At 39.6% G+C, this 15,524-nt stretch overlaps 1 protein-coding gene across 1 annotated transcript in view; it reads left to right on the top strand.

The window, feature by feature from the left end:
* Window positions 1-1,701: 1,701 nt before the first annotated feature.
* SNX2 (sorting nexin 2) overlaps window positions 1,702-15,524 on the top strand; it is a 29,700-nt gene continuing 15,877 nt past the window's right edge. Inside the window, exons 1-2 of the mRNA XM_040089568.2 lie at window positions 1,702-1,838; window positions 9,766-9,883. Coding sequence (XP_039945502.1) covers window positions 1,731-1,838; window positions 9,766-9,883 — 226 coding nt within the window. The 5' untranslated portion in view covers window positions 1,702-1,730. The remainder of the gene's footprint in view (window positions 1,839-9,765; window positions 9,884-15,524) is intronic.

The raw sequence follows: 15,524 nt of genomic DNA, 5'->3' as shown, positions 1-15,524 counted from the left end.
TTGTAACTATTTCAAGGCTTCAGCACCTCTGTGACCTGAAGCAGGGAAATGACACAGAGCTGTAATACTGTTGTGCTGGTTTTTTTTAAAAGCAATCTAAAATCAAGGAGATTATGCTCCTGAGTGAAAACTGATTCTGCAGGAAAAAAGTAAGCTTTTTATTGTGTAAGAGCTCCCAAGAGTGTTTATGCAAAATACATTTTTGATTTCCATATGCCCTCTTAAGTGCTGGGCTACGAAGGCTTGCAGAGCCCACAGGTGCTGGGGGCAGAAGCAGGAGTGGTACAGGGAGTTTCATGCAGCAGATGTACTGATCTGGAGGAACTACTGGCTGGTGGGCCAAATCCGGAAATGACCATTTTTGGAGGGTTCTCAATAGCTCCCAAGGCTAATCAAGAAAGTTTGGGCCTGACAAGGGCCAATAAAGGGAAAGTGAGTGACACAATAGAGATGGAAAGAAATAAAAGCCTACTCCTAAAAATGAGTGGGGGTAAGGCTAGTACTGTGATACTGCAACCAAAAAACCACCAAATCCTAGTGATCTCAGTTACGGCATCCAAATAAGTAAACAGTTCAGGTTTAAATTTTTCCATCTCTATTAAGTTCCTGTATAATGGGCATCATATCCTGAAGACAAAGTTCATCAGTGCATGTGAAACAGGCAGTGACAGACCTCAGAGAAATGGATGTGACATGACAAATCCTTTTGTCTTCAGTGTAGACTTGAGATTGTATATAATAAATGAAGTATGGAGCTGTTAGGAAACAAGAAAAAACTGTAACTGTGTAGTAAATGCTCCTTACAAAGAGGCTTCCTGTAGAATCTTATCACATAACCATGTAATTAAAGCAGGAACATGGTATATACACAAGTTCCAAATGTAAACTTAGCTTCAGTACCTCTACTTCTACTGTTCAGCAGCTTTGCAGCTTTATTCATATCCATCTCGCACAGCATTACAAAGGTGGATTTATTGGCTGCAAAGCAAGGGGTGGCTGCAGTTTCCATTAGGATATTTGGGTAGCTTCCTCTTTTCTTAGATTTTTCTCTTAGTAGCATGAGGTAGAGTTGATAGGTCTTACGTATTTGTCAATGACATATGTATTAATACCTACACTGACAAGGATAAGCATTAAATAGGGGGGTTGCTTTTTGCAGTAACACATCACAGTCTCATATATGGCTTTTTGCAGTAAACCTAATTTTTTCTGAAGCATTGTTTTCAATTTTATTTCCTTGTTTTTCTCTAATTTGTGTTCTTTTCCCACACAGATTTACTAATCCAGTCTAATTGAGCCTCAATTAGTTAAAAATCCAGGTCTTATAGTTATCTGAGTTATTTCTTGACCCCTCTGACCCAAAAAAAACCCCCTAAAATAGACTTCCGTGGTCATAGATCTCTTTAGCCTGAATATAAATATAATGCTACTGTGAATCAAAGAAGCTAAACTTCTCACACACCTTTCTGAATGAGTGACAGAACCAACCGAGCTAACTTAGAGAATTCTGCCTCTTTACCTCTTCCTGGGAAGGGTAAGGGGTTGAGGATGTGGAAGAGGCAGGGGCTGCGGCAGGGGTTCGGGAAGCGGCAGAGGCCGTGGCGGGGCCCGTGGAACGGAAGGGCGGGAAGCGGACACCGCCCCCGCCCCGGCCCGGCCGGGCCGCCGCCGTCACGTGCCGGCGGGGCGGTGGGCGGTCACGTGAGCGCGGGGGCCGGGCCGGAGGGAAGATGGCGGCGGAGCGGGAGCCGCCGCCGCTGGGAGAGACGCGGCCCGCCGATCTCGAGGAGCTGGAGGACGGCGAGGACCTCTTCACCAGCACCGTGTCCACCCTGGAGGTGAGGAGAGCCCTGCGCCCCGTGGCCGGTCCGGCACCCGCCGGGGCCTACCCTCCCGTACCCTTCCCGCATCGTCAGGCCGCCGGTACTTTTCTCCTGCCCGGGCCCCCGCCCCGCCGCTGCCTGTGCGACCGGGCCTCCGGCCGCGGCCGCGCCACCCACCTCGGTCTCGGCTCGTCGGTGCTTTCCTCACGGAGAGCAGGGGGCTTCTGCTGCCCAGAGAAGCTCAAAACTCTTTTTTTCCAAATACCGCCTTTTTCCCTTCTCTTACCCTCTTCTTGTGCTGCCGGGGGAGTATTCTCACCTTACCTCTTTCCAGTTTCCCTGGGGTATGTGCGTGTGGGTGTGAGTGTGGGTGTGTGTGTGTCTCCGCCTTAGCCTTTGACTAGATTAAAAACGACCCATTCTCTTTGTTTGGCCTCTTTCCGAGGGTTCACTCCATTTCAGTTTGCAAATCTCGCAGAAACTTATTTGTCTCTGAGGTTTCTTCCAAGGAAGCCGACGCAGTGCTGGGCTGCTGCTGGGACCTGCTGGGAAAGAAGCACGAGAAGATAGGTGAAATGCTTATGTGTTCCTTATAGTGGGAGACTTTTTGGCACGTTGTTGTGGTCACGTTCCACCTGCGGTGTCTTGCCGGCATCTTCTGGAAGAACTTTATTCTTCCTGTACACAGATGCTCATTAAAAAAGAAAATTGTTCTGTTCCTCTTTTCCTGAAGTGTTTTCTGTCCCTGACCTTTACAGAAATAGGATTGGCGTGTGTTCCTTTGGTTTTGCTCTGGCTATCTGTCCTTAACAAAAAAACCCTGCAGTCTACAAAGAGGCTTTTAACTGTATTTTAAAGTCACTTGCGTTTTCTCAAGCTACTTCCTTTTTTCTTTCTTTTTATAGATGCATAATCTGTGTATAGGTAGAAAAAGATCTGTGGAAAAAGTACACTGAAGGAATAAGAAACTGTGAATCTGCAGTTGACAAGAATTGCATGAGCAGACTTCTGTGCGTCTCTGTGTGACACAGTGTGTATTACTGGAGTCTTTTTCAGTGCACTGAGAAAGACTGCAGTGTAACACAAACAGTGTTTTTATTGATATGGTCTGGAACTAAAGCTGCAGGAGATAAGATAGATTTAGTGTCTAATTCACAGTTGAGTTGAGATAAAAAAGTTACTAAAACTCCTCTAACTGCAAACACTGGCAAAGAAATGGGCTTTGTATCAGTTGCTTTGGCTGACAGTTCTACTGTGCTGCTTTGTTTACATACACAGTCTGTCTGGGATGGAGTCTCTAAGCAGAAAGGGGAAGCCTCTTTGCTTAAGGAGAAGCTTTTAAAAGCTGTGTCAGTAAGTTTTTTCTGACATCAGCATTTAGGATTTAATCTGGTGATTTTTCTGCAAACTTGGAAGGAAGAGGTCATGAAAATTGACTTTGGACTTCTTACTAGCTTAAACATAAATTGATGGATTCAGTGTATAGAGTACCATAGTCCAGAGAAGAGTGATTGCCTCGTGATGTGGGCCTAGTTAAATTTTTGTCTTGCGTGTTACTTTAATCTGGTAAATATTAATGGATGAACTGATTATAAATGGCAGCAGGAGTTGTGTAGTAACAACAGAATGGTGTGATGCTTTTTGTAGTTAATCATGTATTTGTTTGCTTATACCAGAAGAGAGAGTGTGGCAAGAGACACTGAGGTCCAAACCCAACTTACATGAAGGCCTTGGTACTTGGAAAGGGTTCCCAACTGGTTTATTTTGGAGTTGTCCATTTGCTTTTAGCATGATTAATATCAGTCCCTTCCTATTTTATCTTGCTTTTGTTCTCTTTGCAGTTCATAAAATGTGTGCTGTGCCTTTCCTATCTACAATTGGATTGTGCAATGGGAAAGCTGTATGGTTTCTAATACATCTTCAAATGGCTTCCCTGTTAATAAAGTCTCCGTTTGGAAAACACAAGCTAAATTGCTTTTAGCAAAATATACATTCAGTGTATATTATGAATGGTGAATATGTAGCATTTAAATGGGGGGGAGGCTTAGTTACTTCAGTGGCTTCAAATGGAGAGTATTGTTTATTTCAAATTGAATTCTCTAGTGTGAAGAAAAAAGAAGATGGAGTTTTAACTTTCTCTGTGCATATTGTAAAAAAGTCAATGTCTTGAATTGACTTGAATTCTCAATTGTAGAAAATAAAACATTTGAAAGATCTCACTGAGCTATAACATCTGGGATTTCTGGGTTGCAGTGGAAACACATTTTAGGACTTGAAAATTTGCTTTGTGGCAGAGAATGAGAACTCTTCCTTCCTGCGGTCTTAGGACTCCAGTGAGCTGGGAACCAGGTTGGGCAGCAACTTGTCTGAGCTGATGGGATCCTCATTTTATTGTCAGGTATCCACAGTGCCTGTGAGTAGTAGAATGAGAATAATTTTTTTTTTTCATTGTGCCAACTGTATTATGAGTCTGGACAACTGCCTCCCTTACATTCAAGGTTACTGAGAGGTTTCTCTCTAGGTGCCAGAGTAGCTTTCATTAGTGAGAACAGCCAGGGTGAATCATGTAGATGGTTTAAGCCAAAATCGCATTTACCAAGATAATCAGTGGTGATTTCCATCTGAATAATACTGCTGGTTATTATATATATGTGCTGGTTGGCGTCTGCAGTGGTCTCCTAGGTATCGAGTTTTTGTAGCTCAATATCTTCCTGAGGCCCAGGTAGACTTCTCTACTTGCTGAAATTTCAAGTGCATGGATTTTGGTGGGTGGTCGTTGTTGTTGGGTTTTGGGTTTTTTTAAAAAGTGTCCATGATTTTCACAACAAGAAGTTCTGGGAGTTAGCTGTGCATTATAAGAAGAATCACTCCGTATTAAAAGTTTAATCAACAAACTGCTAATTTGCTGTCTGTGTCCTCTGCTCTCATTAGAAGGGTCCACAAACAACTATGTGAAAGTCAAATTTGGTGACATATGTGTAAGAGATATATTAGATTTTAAAAAAAATTGTTTGTTCACTGCTTGTTACTCTCTTTTCAGCATCTCTACCTTCTTCTTCCACCATGCACCAGTCTGTGTCTCTGTGACTGTCCTTGTTTATTTGTTGCACCATTTCTTATTTCACTTTCCCTAAACTTCTTACTTATCTCTGTATTGCCAGTCTGTCTTTTGTGAAGGTGCTGTGTGAACACAGGAACCTATGCTGCCACTTACTCATTCAAACAGTATTTATATTCCCATACTCCTGTTTGTTGGTGTGGGCTTTTTAAATGGAAAAATACATGGAGGAACATGAAAATAATCAGTGAGCAGTAGATGTGGTAATTTATCAAGGGCTGTCATTAAGGGCAGGGTGTGTAATAATCTCATTGCCAGTTGATCAGTTTATATCAAAGATGTGCAGTGTTTTGCACATGAGACAAAACACTAGATAGCCACAGAAGCTTAGGTGGCTTTAAACTGAACTCCATTCAATTTAACAGTGACCTTTACTGAGGAAGCAATAAAGCTTCCACTGGAATATCAGAGAGGTAAGCACTAAGTCCTTCAATACTGTACTATATCTTTACAGAAAGCTAAGTCTGTATCCAGGATTGATTGGTGTAATTCTACTGAAAATGTGTGTCTCATTGCTTGTTGTTAAATCCAGGCTGTAATGGAAGTTTGTGGAAACTCATCCCATTGCGGCTGCTTGTGTCGTCTTCCTTTCTGCTGCAAATGGCACTCTCCTACAGTTGAGTCTATTTTCTCTGCTCACGCTTTGCTTTGTGAGCTCCTGTAGCTCCATTTCAGACAGTGAGCAGACCTGAACAACTAGAGTACTGTGATGGCCACCTTTTGTCAGTTTTCTGTGTTTTGACTGAAGGAAGCTAGGAGTGGCTCATACAAGCAGAACTACTATTAAGCGAAAGGAGGATGTCCAAGCATCTAGAGCTACAATTTCAGCCAGCAAAAAATGCAAGATCTCATTCTTATTTCCTCTTAAGTCAGAGCTGTAGAATACTTGGTTATTGCCTCCAGATGTAATGAACAATAAAATAAATAGAAATTTCAGCCTGTTGTTGGCATTTTAAATTGGAATGGGCCCATGGGCATCTTACCAGTAACTTGTTTTCAAGAAAAACAAGGCAGGATTCTGACTGTCCTGCAAACCTGGATGTCCTGGCCATTGAGTATTTGGTTATTGGAGGCTTCACCAAACCTTCAGCTCAGGACTTGTTCAGAAATTTCACAGCTGTGTACATTTCAGGGAAAAAGTCACAACTCTTAGTGAATATATTTAATCCCATTCTTAATCTTGTCTGAGAACAGAGCTGTTTAAAAAACCCAAAGGGCTGCAGAAGGATTATTAGACCAGTAGGAACCTTATTCACTTAACAGCTTGTTGAAGTTTTTTTTCATCTAGCATTCATGACCCCCCCTGGCATGTGAGAGAATTGGAAGGGTAAAAATGAGAAGACCAGTGGACAAAGATGAGGAGAATTTTATGGGTAAAGTTGCATATGCAAGCAATATGATGGATTTATTCACCTCTTGCGTGGGCAGGCCTATGCTTGGCCATCTCCAGGAAGAGAGGGACATGTAATGGTGACTTAGACAAATATTGTAACTCCAGATATACTCTCCATCCTCTTTGCCATAGCTTTGCTGAACATGGTTTTACAAGATATGGGATATCTCTCTGGTCAGCTTTGCTCTTCAGCTTTCTGAGGTGCCCATAAGGTCTGTTTGAGTCCTTGCATTTTGCAAACATTCTCATGGAATTTGGAGAAAGCTGCCTGTAACTGCTCTACTAGCTACAGCTATGAAGCCTGGTATCCGGTGCGGAAATATTGGCTTTCTTTATTTGTTCCATTGGACAGGATCTTTCCCAACTCAGTAACAGAAAGAGGCTTGGTGCCATGTATTTATAGCCATTCTTAGAGGAATCTGATCTTTCTTTGAAGTGGAAATAGTTCTGTGTTACAGTGTGTTAATTGGGTTTATATTTTGGGGTTTTTTATATTGAGTTCTATAATGTTTTTCTATTGTATCCCCTTGGAAACTGTATCACGTGGTTTGTCCCTGCTTGGCTGCACCCATCTCCCGCACTGGAATGTAACCCAGCTCTGTTCCACTCCCACCTTATCCCTGATTGGACAGTGGCTTGTCCCTGCCTCTAGGCCCTGCCCCCCCGGGAAAAAGCCCCGGGAGTGGGAGGGGCGGTCTCTTTCACCTGGAAACGGGGGCAAGGAACCACCTAGCTACTGGCTCCGGACTTGCTACAGGGCTGGAACCCAAATAAGGCCTTGATTCTCCCCTGGAAGGAGCAGACTCTCTTTCCTTTTGCCATCAATGGTCGTCTGGGTCTCTATCTAAAGAACCACCACAGTTCTGTATTGACATTTGGTTAACTTGTAACTTTAGGCATGCAGATATTTGCCATGGGTTGATCAGATTTAAGTGTTCAAAGAATTTTGTGTCTGATAGAGTAGTTTTGTTATTAGAGGCCAGGTATAGTCAAAAATAACCATTAGTAACCAAAACAGCTGATAAAACTGAGAAGATAGACTGAGGGAATAGCTTGAAGGTGTAAGCATTCTCCAAAGGCTCTTTTCCACCATTCATTAAGCAAGAGCATAATTAAGTGATAAAGCAGAATGCTCTTTGCTGATGTGCAACAGCTGTTGAAGGGGACCTTTCTTCCCTGTGACTGTGTTAGAGCTGTTTTTCATGGCAATGACTTGACAAGCACAAACCTATGTGCATTCTGCATCCGTGCAGTGTGGAACTCCCACTGTGTCCTAAACCTCCAGTCTAACATAATGTAAATGGATTGCTGTTCAAAACTGAATAGCAGCAAAACTGGTTTGGAATGAGTACCTATGATGTTTCAGTGAAGAATTTCTTTTGCTGGTAGAACTTTAAACTTCTTGAACCTCAAGCACTGAGAAATCAAGCATTTCCATACTCTTCTGTTCTAGTTGAAATACAAGGTTTTGTACTTGCATGTCTACACAACACTGACTGGAGAGCCAGGCCATTTCTCCTGAAATATGCTGAGTTGTGAAATTGCTTAAAACCTTTGGCTATTATGTGTAACACATACATACTGTCAGTTGTAAAATACTGAAGCATGTCAAGTGCTGTGGGTTTTTTGCGTTTCCTATCTCATTTAATCTAAGTTATTGCAAGTCTTGTAATACAATTTAAACGAGTTTTATCTACTTAAGATGCTTCAGAATCTTCACCGAGTGGACAAATATACCTTTATTACCCCAGAGCACTGTTTTCTGTGGGGTCATTTTGGCATTCATTTCATATGAGATGACAAGTGTTCATGTAACCTTACAAGGTTATAAACTCTACTACCTACATACAGTTTCTAAGTGTTTTGTCCTTGATGTTCCTTGTAGGCTCCAGGGCAATATCCAGCCAAGAGCTTGAGAGACTGCTCCTTTTGCTGTTCATCATTTTGTTGGTTTGTTTCTGACTTCCCCATGTTTTTTGTGGGCTTTTCAGAGAGTGTCTGCTTCTGGCAAAAGGAAAGAGGTGTGATCTCCTCTGTCATTTGAACGGCTCAGTTTGTTGTTGCAGCCAAAAAGATTTTAGTTCTGCTAAAGTTTGGCTGGGGTAGACTTCATTTTCTTCACGGTGTCTGGTATGGGGCTGTGTTTTGGATTTGTGCTGAACACAGGGTTGATAATACAGAGATGTTTTGTTATTGTTGATCTGGGCTTACATAGAGCCAAGGCCTTTCCTGCTGTTTGTACTTCCATCCCGGTGAGGATGTTGCGAGTGCATGGGAGGATGGGAGGAGACGCAGCTGGGACAGGTGGCCCCAGCTGACCAAAGGGTTGTTCCAGACCAGGTGACATCATGGTCTGTACCATAAGGTGGGGGAAGAAGGAAGAAAGCCAGTTACAAGGAAGGCCTATCTGTTAGGACTTTTGCCTCTGCTGCATTTATGAGTGTGAAAATGCAATCTGGACAGACTTTTTCAGTAACTTTTCAGTATTTTTCAGTCTCTTTTTTTTAAAATCTTTTCTAGTTTACTGTGTTCTTCGAAGCTTAAACATCTAGTTTAGATGTTCTTAAACATCTAGTATCCTTTTAATGCATCCATGAATAAATATGCTGTTGATGAAAAGTCCTTAGCTAGCTATGCTGGATGAGGTTGTGAGAAGTGAGTTTGGCAAATTTTCTGGTACTACAAGATTAAACACAGTTGATACTTTTTCAAGAAAGATTTTTCTAACTGAAGCACTGATTTTCAATTATGTGTGTATTTATTTTGTAAGCAAGCTATTCACTTGGTGGCCCACTTTTAATATAGCTTTAGTTTTGCTGAGTGTCTTCAACTGGGCAAGTTCTAGTCTTCAGTGAATTAAAAAATTGTATCTGTGGCAAGCCCAGTTTGCATGGGCAGTGCATTCTGATCCTCTGATCCTCTGTGGCAGTAATCCTGTTGCACAGCTATCAAAATTTCTTAGAGCTCCAAGCAGTCCTGAATTATTTGGTTGGCTTTAATGCATTCTTTTCAATCATAGAGCACTTGGAGATTTCTTTATTGATTTTCGTCTATGTACAAATCCAGATTGAAATCCAAGCCTTTCCAAGAGGAACCTAATAATCAAATTACATTTGGCATTACTAATAAACTTATTCTAGATAATTCTGTAGCAGCTTTTGTTTCACATTAATTAAACCTGAAGAAACTGTTGACTGTTTTTCCTCTCAATTGAAAAAAATTAAAAAAGCTGTTGACTAGCTCATATCTTTTATTCATTGTTGCTGTGCTAGGAATGGGAAATGGAAATAGCTGAGAGGGTTTCCCTTTTGTACATCTTCTTTTGCTTCTTTGCAATGAAAGAATGTTGCAATAATTCTTATATACTGACACATAGCAACTCATTCTCTTCTAATTATTTCACTTTTTTTTTTCTTTTTTTTTTTGAACAGTCAAGTCCTTCATCTCCAGACCCGGCAAGTCTTCCTGCAGAAGACCTCAGCACAAACTCTAATGGTCCAAAGCCAGCAGAAATCATGCTGGATGGTGACAGGGAAGACCTCTTTGCTGGTAAATTACCATTTTCTTCTAGCATGCCTGCACAAACGCTTTTACCCTTGAAGTGAAAGAAATGTGCTTTTCTGAGAGGGAGGATTGAAACTACTATAAGTAGTTTGACAGTGTTGTACAGGTTTTTTCTTGTGAAAAATGTTGTTAGTTAAGTTTGTTTATGAGTTTCTTGGTGATGTGTGCTGTCAGTCTGTGGTATGGGAGTGTTGACCTGGTCACTAACATGTTCTGCTGACAGTAAGAATAGTCTTTGTCATTTTGTGATTCAAAATGTTGAAATCTGTTTGTGTGGAAATGTATTACTTAAGTTACTTCTTGTTCTCTACTTACTAATTATGCATAAGCTGTCCCAGTCTTTTTTCCAGTTATAAAGAGAGAGATAATTCAGATTGTATTGAAACTATTTCCTTCTTAGTACTCTTGTTTTAATGGAAAGATAACAAAGTGGCATATGGGACCAGTCCTGTCATTTCAGTGTTGCATGGTTGCGTCTCTGACAGTTGACAGTATTGCATGCTTTAGAAAAAGATGTGAAAAGTTCTGTAAGTGATGTGTTAATAGACACATAGTTTCTAAAGCTTCATAAATCAGTTGCTACTTCTCTGTCTGTTTTTAACTGTCCTAAAAAGGATTATTGTTGCTGTCAATTACAGTTGTAAGAGCATTAACTATTCAAGAAAGGAGGTGTAATATTTGGAATATATTACGTGCATAAGATGGTTCTGAATGTTACATCTCAGTACTATCATTTTCCCTTTTACTTCATATTGAGTTAGTCAGCTGACAGTCTGCTTTGAATACAGTCATCTCATCTTCATTGATTACCTGACGTAATAATTCCAAAAGAAACTCTATAGCCTTTAGTTCTGGGTTAATTTGTATAAATGCGTATGTAAATGTGCCCATTACATTTTTTCTAAACTTCTGTAATTTGTATTTCCATGTGTTTGAACTTGTTTGTTCATGATACTGTTAGAATGTATTGACTAGTTTAGTACTTCTTTGAAAGTGTTTTAAGAGAAAAAGGGAATAAAGGTTAGAGTGGTAATCTTACTTTTTTCTGTGTTTGTTTTTCATTATAACTTACAAAGACCATAAGTGCTTTAGCAATGAAATTTTCTAGTACTAGTCAGTAATTTGGTTATTTAGCTTCAGTATATAAAGCCAGCTTTTTATAACCATAGAGCCATCTGGAGTGGATATTTTAAGAAAGCCAATTCTCCTTTGGATAATACTAAGAAAAGAAAAAAGGAGACTGGAGTAAGTATTGAGGGGAGTCAGACAGAATGAGCAAATGTTTGCAGTCAGATTGTTTCAGCTGAAATTAATGCTGTGAGAATAACACACACAATTGATTTAATGAGTTTGGGTCTACCTCAGCTGAGACTGGTCTTTTAAAGTTCAATTTATAGTAGAGAGTGAGTCTAATACTCTCAAATAGAGGAAAAAACAAATGTGATTTATGGAGTGTGAGATAAAAGTATATTTTTCACAATTTCCTGTTCTAAGCAAGAAGTTTGCATAATGCAGTTGCGCCCAAGTTATGAACTTCTGTGTTTGTGTCACTGTCATTCTGAAATGACATTCTGAAAAACTGTGTTGAATTTGTGTCCCAGTGCTGTGCTCACAAGTATAACTATTTTTTTCTTTTTTGCTATTTTGCCTTTTCAGCTCTGAAATGTGTTTTATGAGTATTTATGAAATATGAATGGATTATGTTATGGTAGTGTCTAGCTATTGTGTCCTGAGGAGAAGTCATTGTGCAAGGGGCTGGGTTGATGTTTGTTTTCATTGGGTTGTTTTTTTTGTTTGGTGGGGTTTTGTGTTGTTTGGGGTTTTGTTTGTTTGTGGTTTTTGTTGTTGTTTGTTTGTGGGTTTGAGTGCGCTTTTTGTTTGTTTTGCTGGGTTTTGTGGGTTTTTTGGTTTGTTTTGTTTTCCCTTTAGGCTTTTTTCTTGGAATTTGAGACAGAAAAGGAAGTGATAATTCTCTGGTCCAGACATGATATGTTCTTCAGGTCCATTTGAACAGAAAATCTTCTAGTTGATGATGTCAGGCTGTTATCGTGTAATGTGTCTGATATGAAGAGTTTGTGCAAATGCCTTGCTGCTTTTTAGAATCTGCTTATTCAGTTATTTTGTAAAAAATAAATGCTCAACAGCATGTGAACCTACAGTTTTGAAGTCAGAGAGTGGTCATATTAGTGTCTGACTGTTGTGTTAAAACTATTTCTGTTCTCGTTAGGGTTATGCTTAGTACTTCTGATACAACAGTAAGGACAATGGGCTATGACCTTGATGTAGAAGTTCTTACAGTCTTATAGTTAGTTCAGTTAAGTCTCTGAAATATTGCTGTGCCCAGAGAAGCCTTTTTTAATAGCTTGTCCTCTGTTCTGTATAACAGCTTCTGCTTAAGTTTACTGCCAAATTTATATGTTCACATGGGCAAACTTTCAAAGATAATAAGCCGATTTAATAATTCAAGCTATGTCAGAATGTTAAAGGTCTGACATTTGCAGGTGTGACTAGTAAAAATAACTTGTGGCTGAAGTGAGCTGCTGGTGAGAAATCACAAACTTGGATTTTCTAAGATGATATTTCACAAAAACTGCTGGTGGAAAATAAAGAAACAAGCTCTGTGTAATGCTGAGATTAAGCCCCGTGCTTGAGTGTTGATAGAAACTTGTGGTTGGCTGTTAAATGTTAATTTATCACACATAGTTGTCTTCTACGGCAGAATGACCTGTCTTCATGCTCTTTTGGAGCTAAGCAACTTTATAGTGATCCCTAACAAAGTGTTTATGGATTGTAAAATATGTATTTATGTGTAGCAGTCTACACTATTAGATTGGTGGGAGTTCTTAATATGTTCTGGTAACTCCCATAGCTGATATTAAGTGTTGGATCTCATTGTTTTCCTCTATGTAGTTGCTTGCCTCTTTGAGAGCTAAAGCTCTTGAGAACTTTCTGGAGAACTGTCCTGGAAAAGAAGACATCTAGATTTCATTTTTCATACTGAATATTTTAAAAACCAAACAAAACCCACAAAAGCACACAAAACCCCTCAAACCCAAACCAAAGAATAAACTATACCACAAAACCACAACTTCATGCTAAGTTTTCAGGTGAAGATCTAAAATGGATGGATTAAGCAAATGTTTCTGAAAGTCTAGCCTACCAAAGTATTTCTGAAAGTGAAGCCTACCAAATTGATGTTTCCACGGGGAAAAAAACGCACATCTGCAAAACAAGCAGAATTATTGTCAATAAAATCTTTTAATCAGACCATGTCATCTGATTACTCAGAGTAAAGGGATGTATGTAAAAAGCATAAATGCCAGAGTTCATCAGAAGAAATCTGTTTCGTGAGAAACAGATCTTCAGCTCATGTACTACTTGAAGACTGCTGTTCTAAGGGGGAAAAATGGCTAAAACTAAGGGCCTGCTGTTTTATGTAACGCTAATGCTTCTTTTTCCTTTCAGAATCCTTGAATATTTTTGTTTCAAACAAAAAGAGCAATAGCTTTTCTTCCTGTCCAACTCAGTCCCATCATCCCCTTCCATATCTTTTCAATGTCATAGATTTGCATAACGTCTGGAGGCATGCTAAACTTGTAACTAGAGGGAAAATGGCATAAATTCTAATTTCTTTCTAAAGTAACTGACTTACTGCTATCAAATAAACAGATACTATTTTGTCTGGGTAAGTTCCTTCAGGAAAATAAAAAAGAAACACCAGGCAGCAGCTCTAAAAATTTGCTAATCCTGCTTGGAATTCATTTGATGCACAACCTAGATCACTTTATGATACTAATGGGTATGTGGATACAAGTCTGAAGAAGAGGAGTCCTGGAGAAATGTGCTTCTGTTTCATCTGATAGCAGTGCTGCTTTCTTACATTAGATTCACTCTTTTTTTTGTGAAATTATATTTTACAATAAGAGGATTGTGTTCTTTGAATTGTGTGCTTTGAATTGTCCAGCAGCTTGTTTTATAAACCTGTCTAAAATTTGAAGATATAGAGAAGTATATAGTAGTGTTTAATGGTTTGTTTCCTGAATGTGCTAGAATACATCTAGTGATAGAAGAAAGGAGGAACTGAAGTGCAATTGCTTTATTTCATTAATATTTTATATTTTACATTTCATCTTATGTGTAGTATACGTAGTTACAGATGTGTGTGCATATTTTCCTGAGAAAAGTTTCTGTGAAATATTATTTTGTAAACATATGTGTTCAATGCTGCTAGCCATCAGAGAACTGCCCCTTGTTGAAATGTTGCTGTTCTGCTAATCTAAAAGTTCTTTTGCAACTGCCTCAGCATGACTTCCCACCTGATCTTAGGTTTTGAATTAAAATTCCTTATTGATTTAAGACACAGTGTCCTTCCTGTGGCATTTGAGGAAAGGAAGCATTAATGGATGTTTATGTTCTTTAAGATTTAGCAGTAAGAATAAAGCAATGCTATGAAAATAAATATTTTCAAGGAAAGGCTGTAGATTCTTTGTTCATATTAAAAATGGAGAATATAAGGAGGTGCTTGGTTTTAACTTTAGTTTGAAAATATTATAAAAATCTGTAATTTGAAATTAGGAAAAGCATAGGCCAGCTGGCTGGGGGAATTCATCATTCCCCTTGGCTCAACCCTGCTGAAGCCACACTTTGAGTGCTGAGTCCAGGTCTGAGCTTATACAAGAGAGACACGGACAGATGGGAGTGATTTCAAGGCAGGGCCATGAAGATGATTGAGGCCATAAAGTATATGGCATAAGAGATGAGATTGAGAAAGTTAGTGATGTTCATCCTGGAGCAGCAGCTTGGGGTCGGGAGGATCCTATAGTATATATTAGTACTATATGGTAGAGAATGGAGGAAAGGGAACCTGACTTCTTAGTAGTGTTCTCGGTAGTGAGAACAGGAGGCAATGGCTACACACTGAAAATCAGATAATACGTAAGACAAATCTTATGTTTTCGTTTGTCTTTGGTGGGGGTGAGGGGGTCATGTTGGCTTTTGGGTTTTTTCCTTGTTGGTGACGGTGGTCAAGCATTGGCACAGGTTATCGAAGAAAGAGGTGGATTCTCCTTCTTGGAGATGCTCAAAATTTATCTGGATATGGTCCAGTTTAACATGCACTAGCTAGAGCCCTGCTTGCACAGAGAGGTTGGATTAGATGATTTCAAAATATCCTTTCCAAACTCAACAATTCTGTGATATACTCCAAAATTAAATGATGACAGTAAACTTTGTTAACCAGAATGAGTGTCTGGCTTTAGTTTAGTGCCTCTAGTTTAGAATGAGCTTTAGTTTAGTGCCTTTTATCTGTTTGGTAGGTACTACCCACAAAAGTCTAGCTTGTGAAAGGACTTGAGGTCTATTAGAAAGTCAGTTTTGGTATCAAATGACTCTTCTGTGGTCCATGTTATCTTTTAAGAACCTGGATTTCTTGCAAATGCATGTCTAGTGAGAACACAGCATTGTTCAATTATTTGAGCTAGAACAGGAACTTCTGTAGACCCAGGAAATGTGTAGTTTCCCAGTGGTCAAAACCAGTTAGTGATATTTGTAGAATAGGGGTTTGCATTGTGTTTAAAGGTAGGTGAACTGTCCATAGTCTGAAAGAAGTAATCAGTTTCTGGTGAGC

Source organism: Hirundo rustica, chromosome Z (genome assembly GCF_015227805.2).
Source record: "Hirundo rustica isolate bHirRus1 chromosome Z, bHirRus1.pri.v3, whole genome shotgun sequence".
NCBI classification, from domain to species: Eukaryota; Metazoa; Chordata; class Aves; order Passeriformes; family Hirundinidae; genus Hirundo; species Hirundo rustica.
This window is presented reverse-complemented; position numbering and strand designations above follow the sequence as displayed.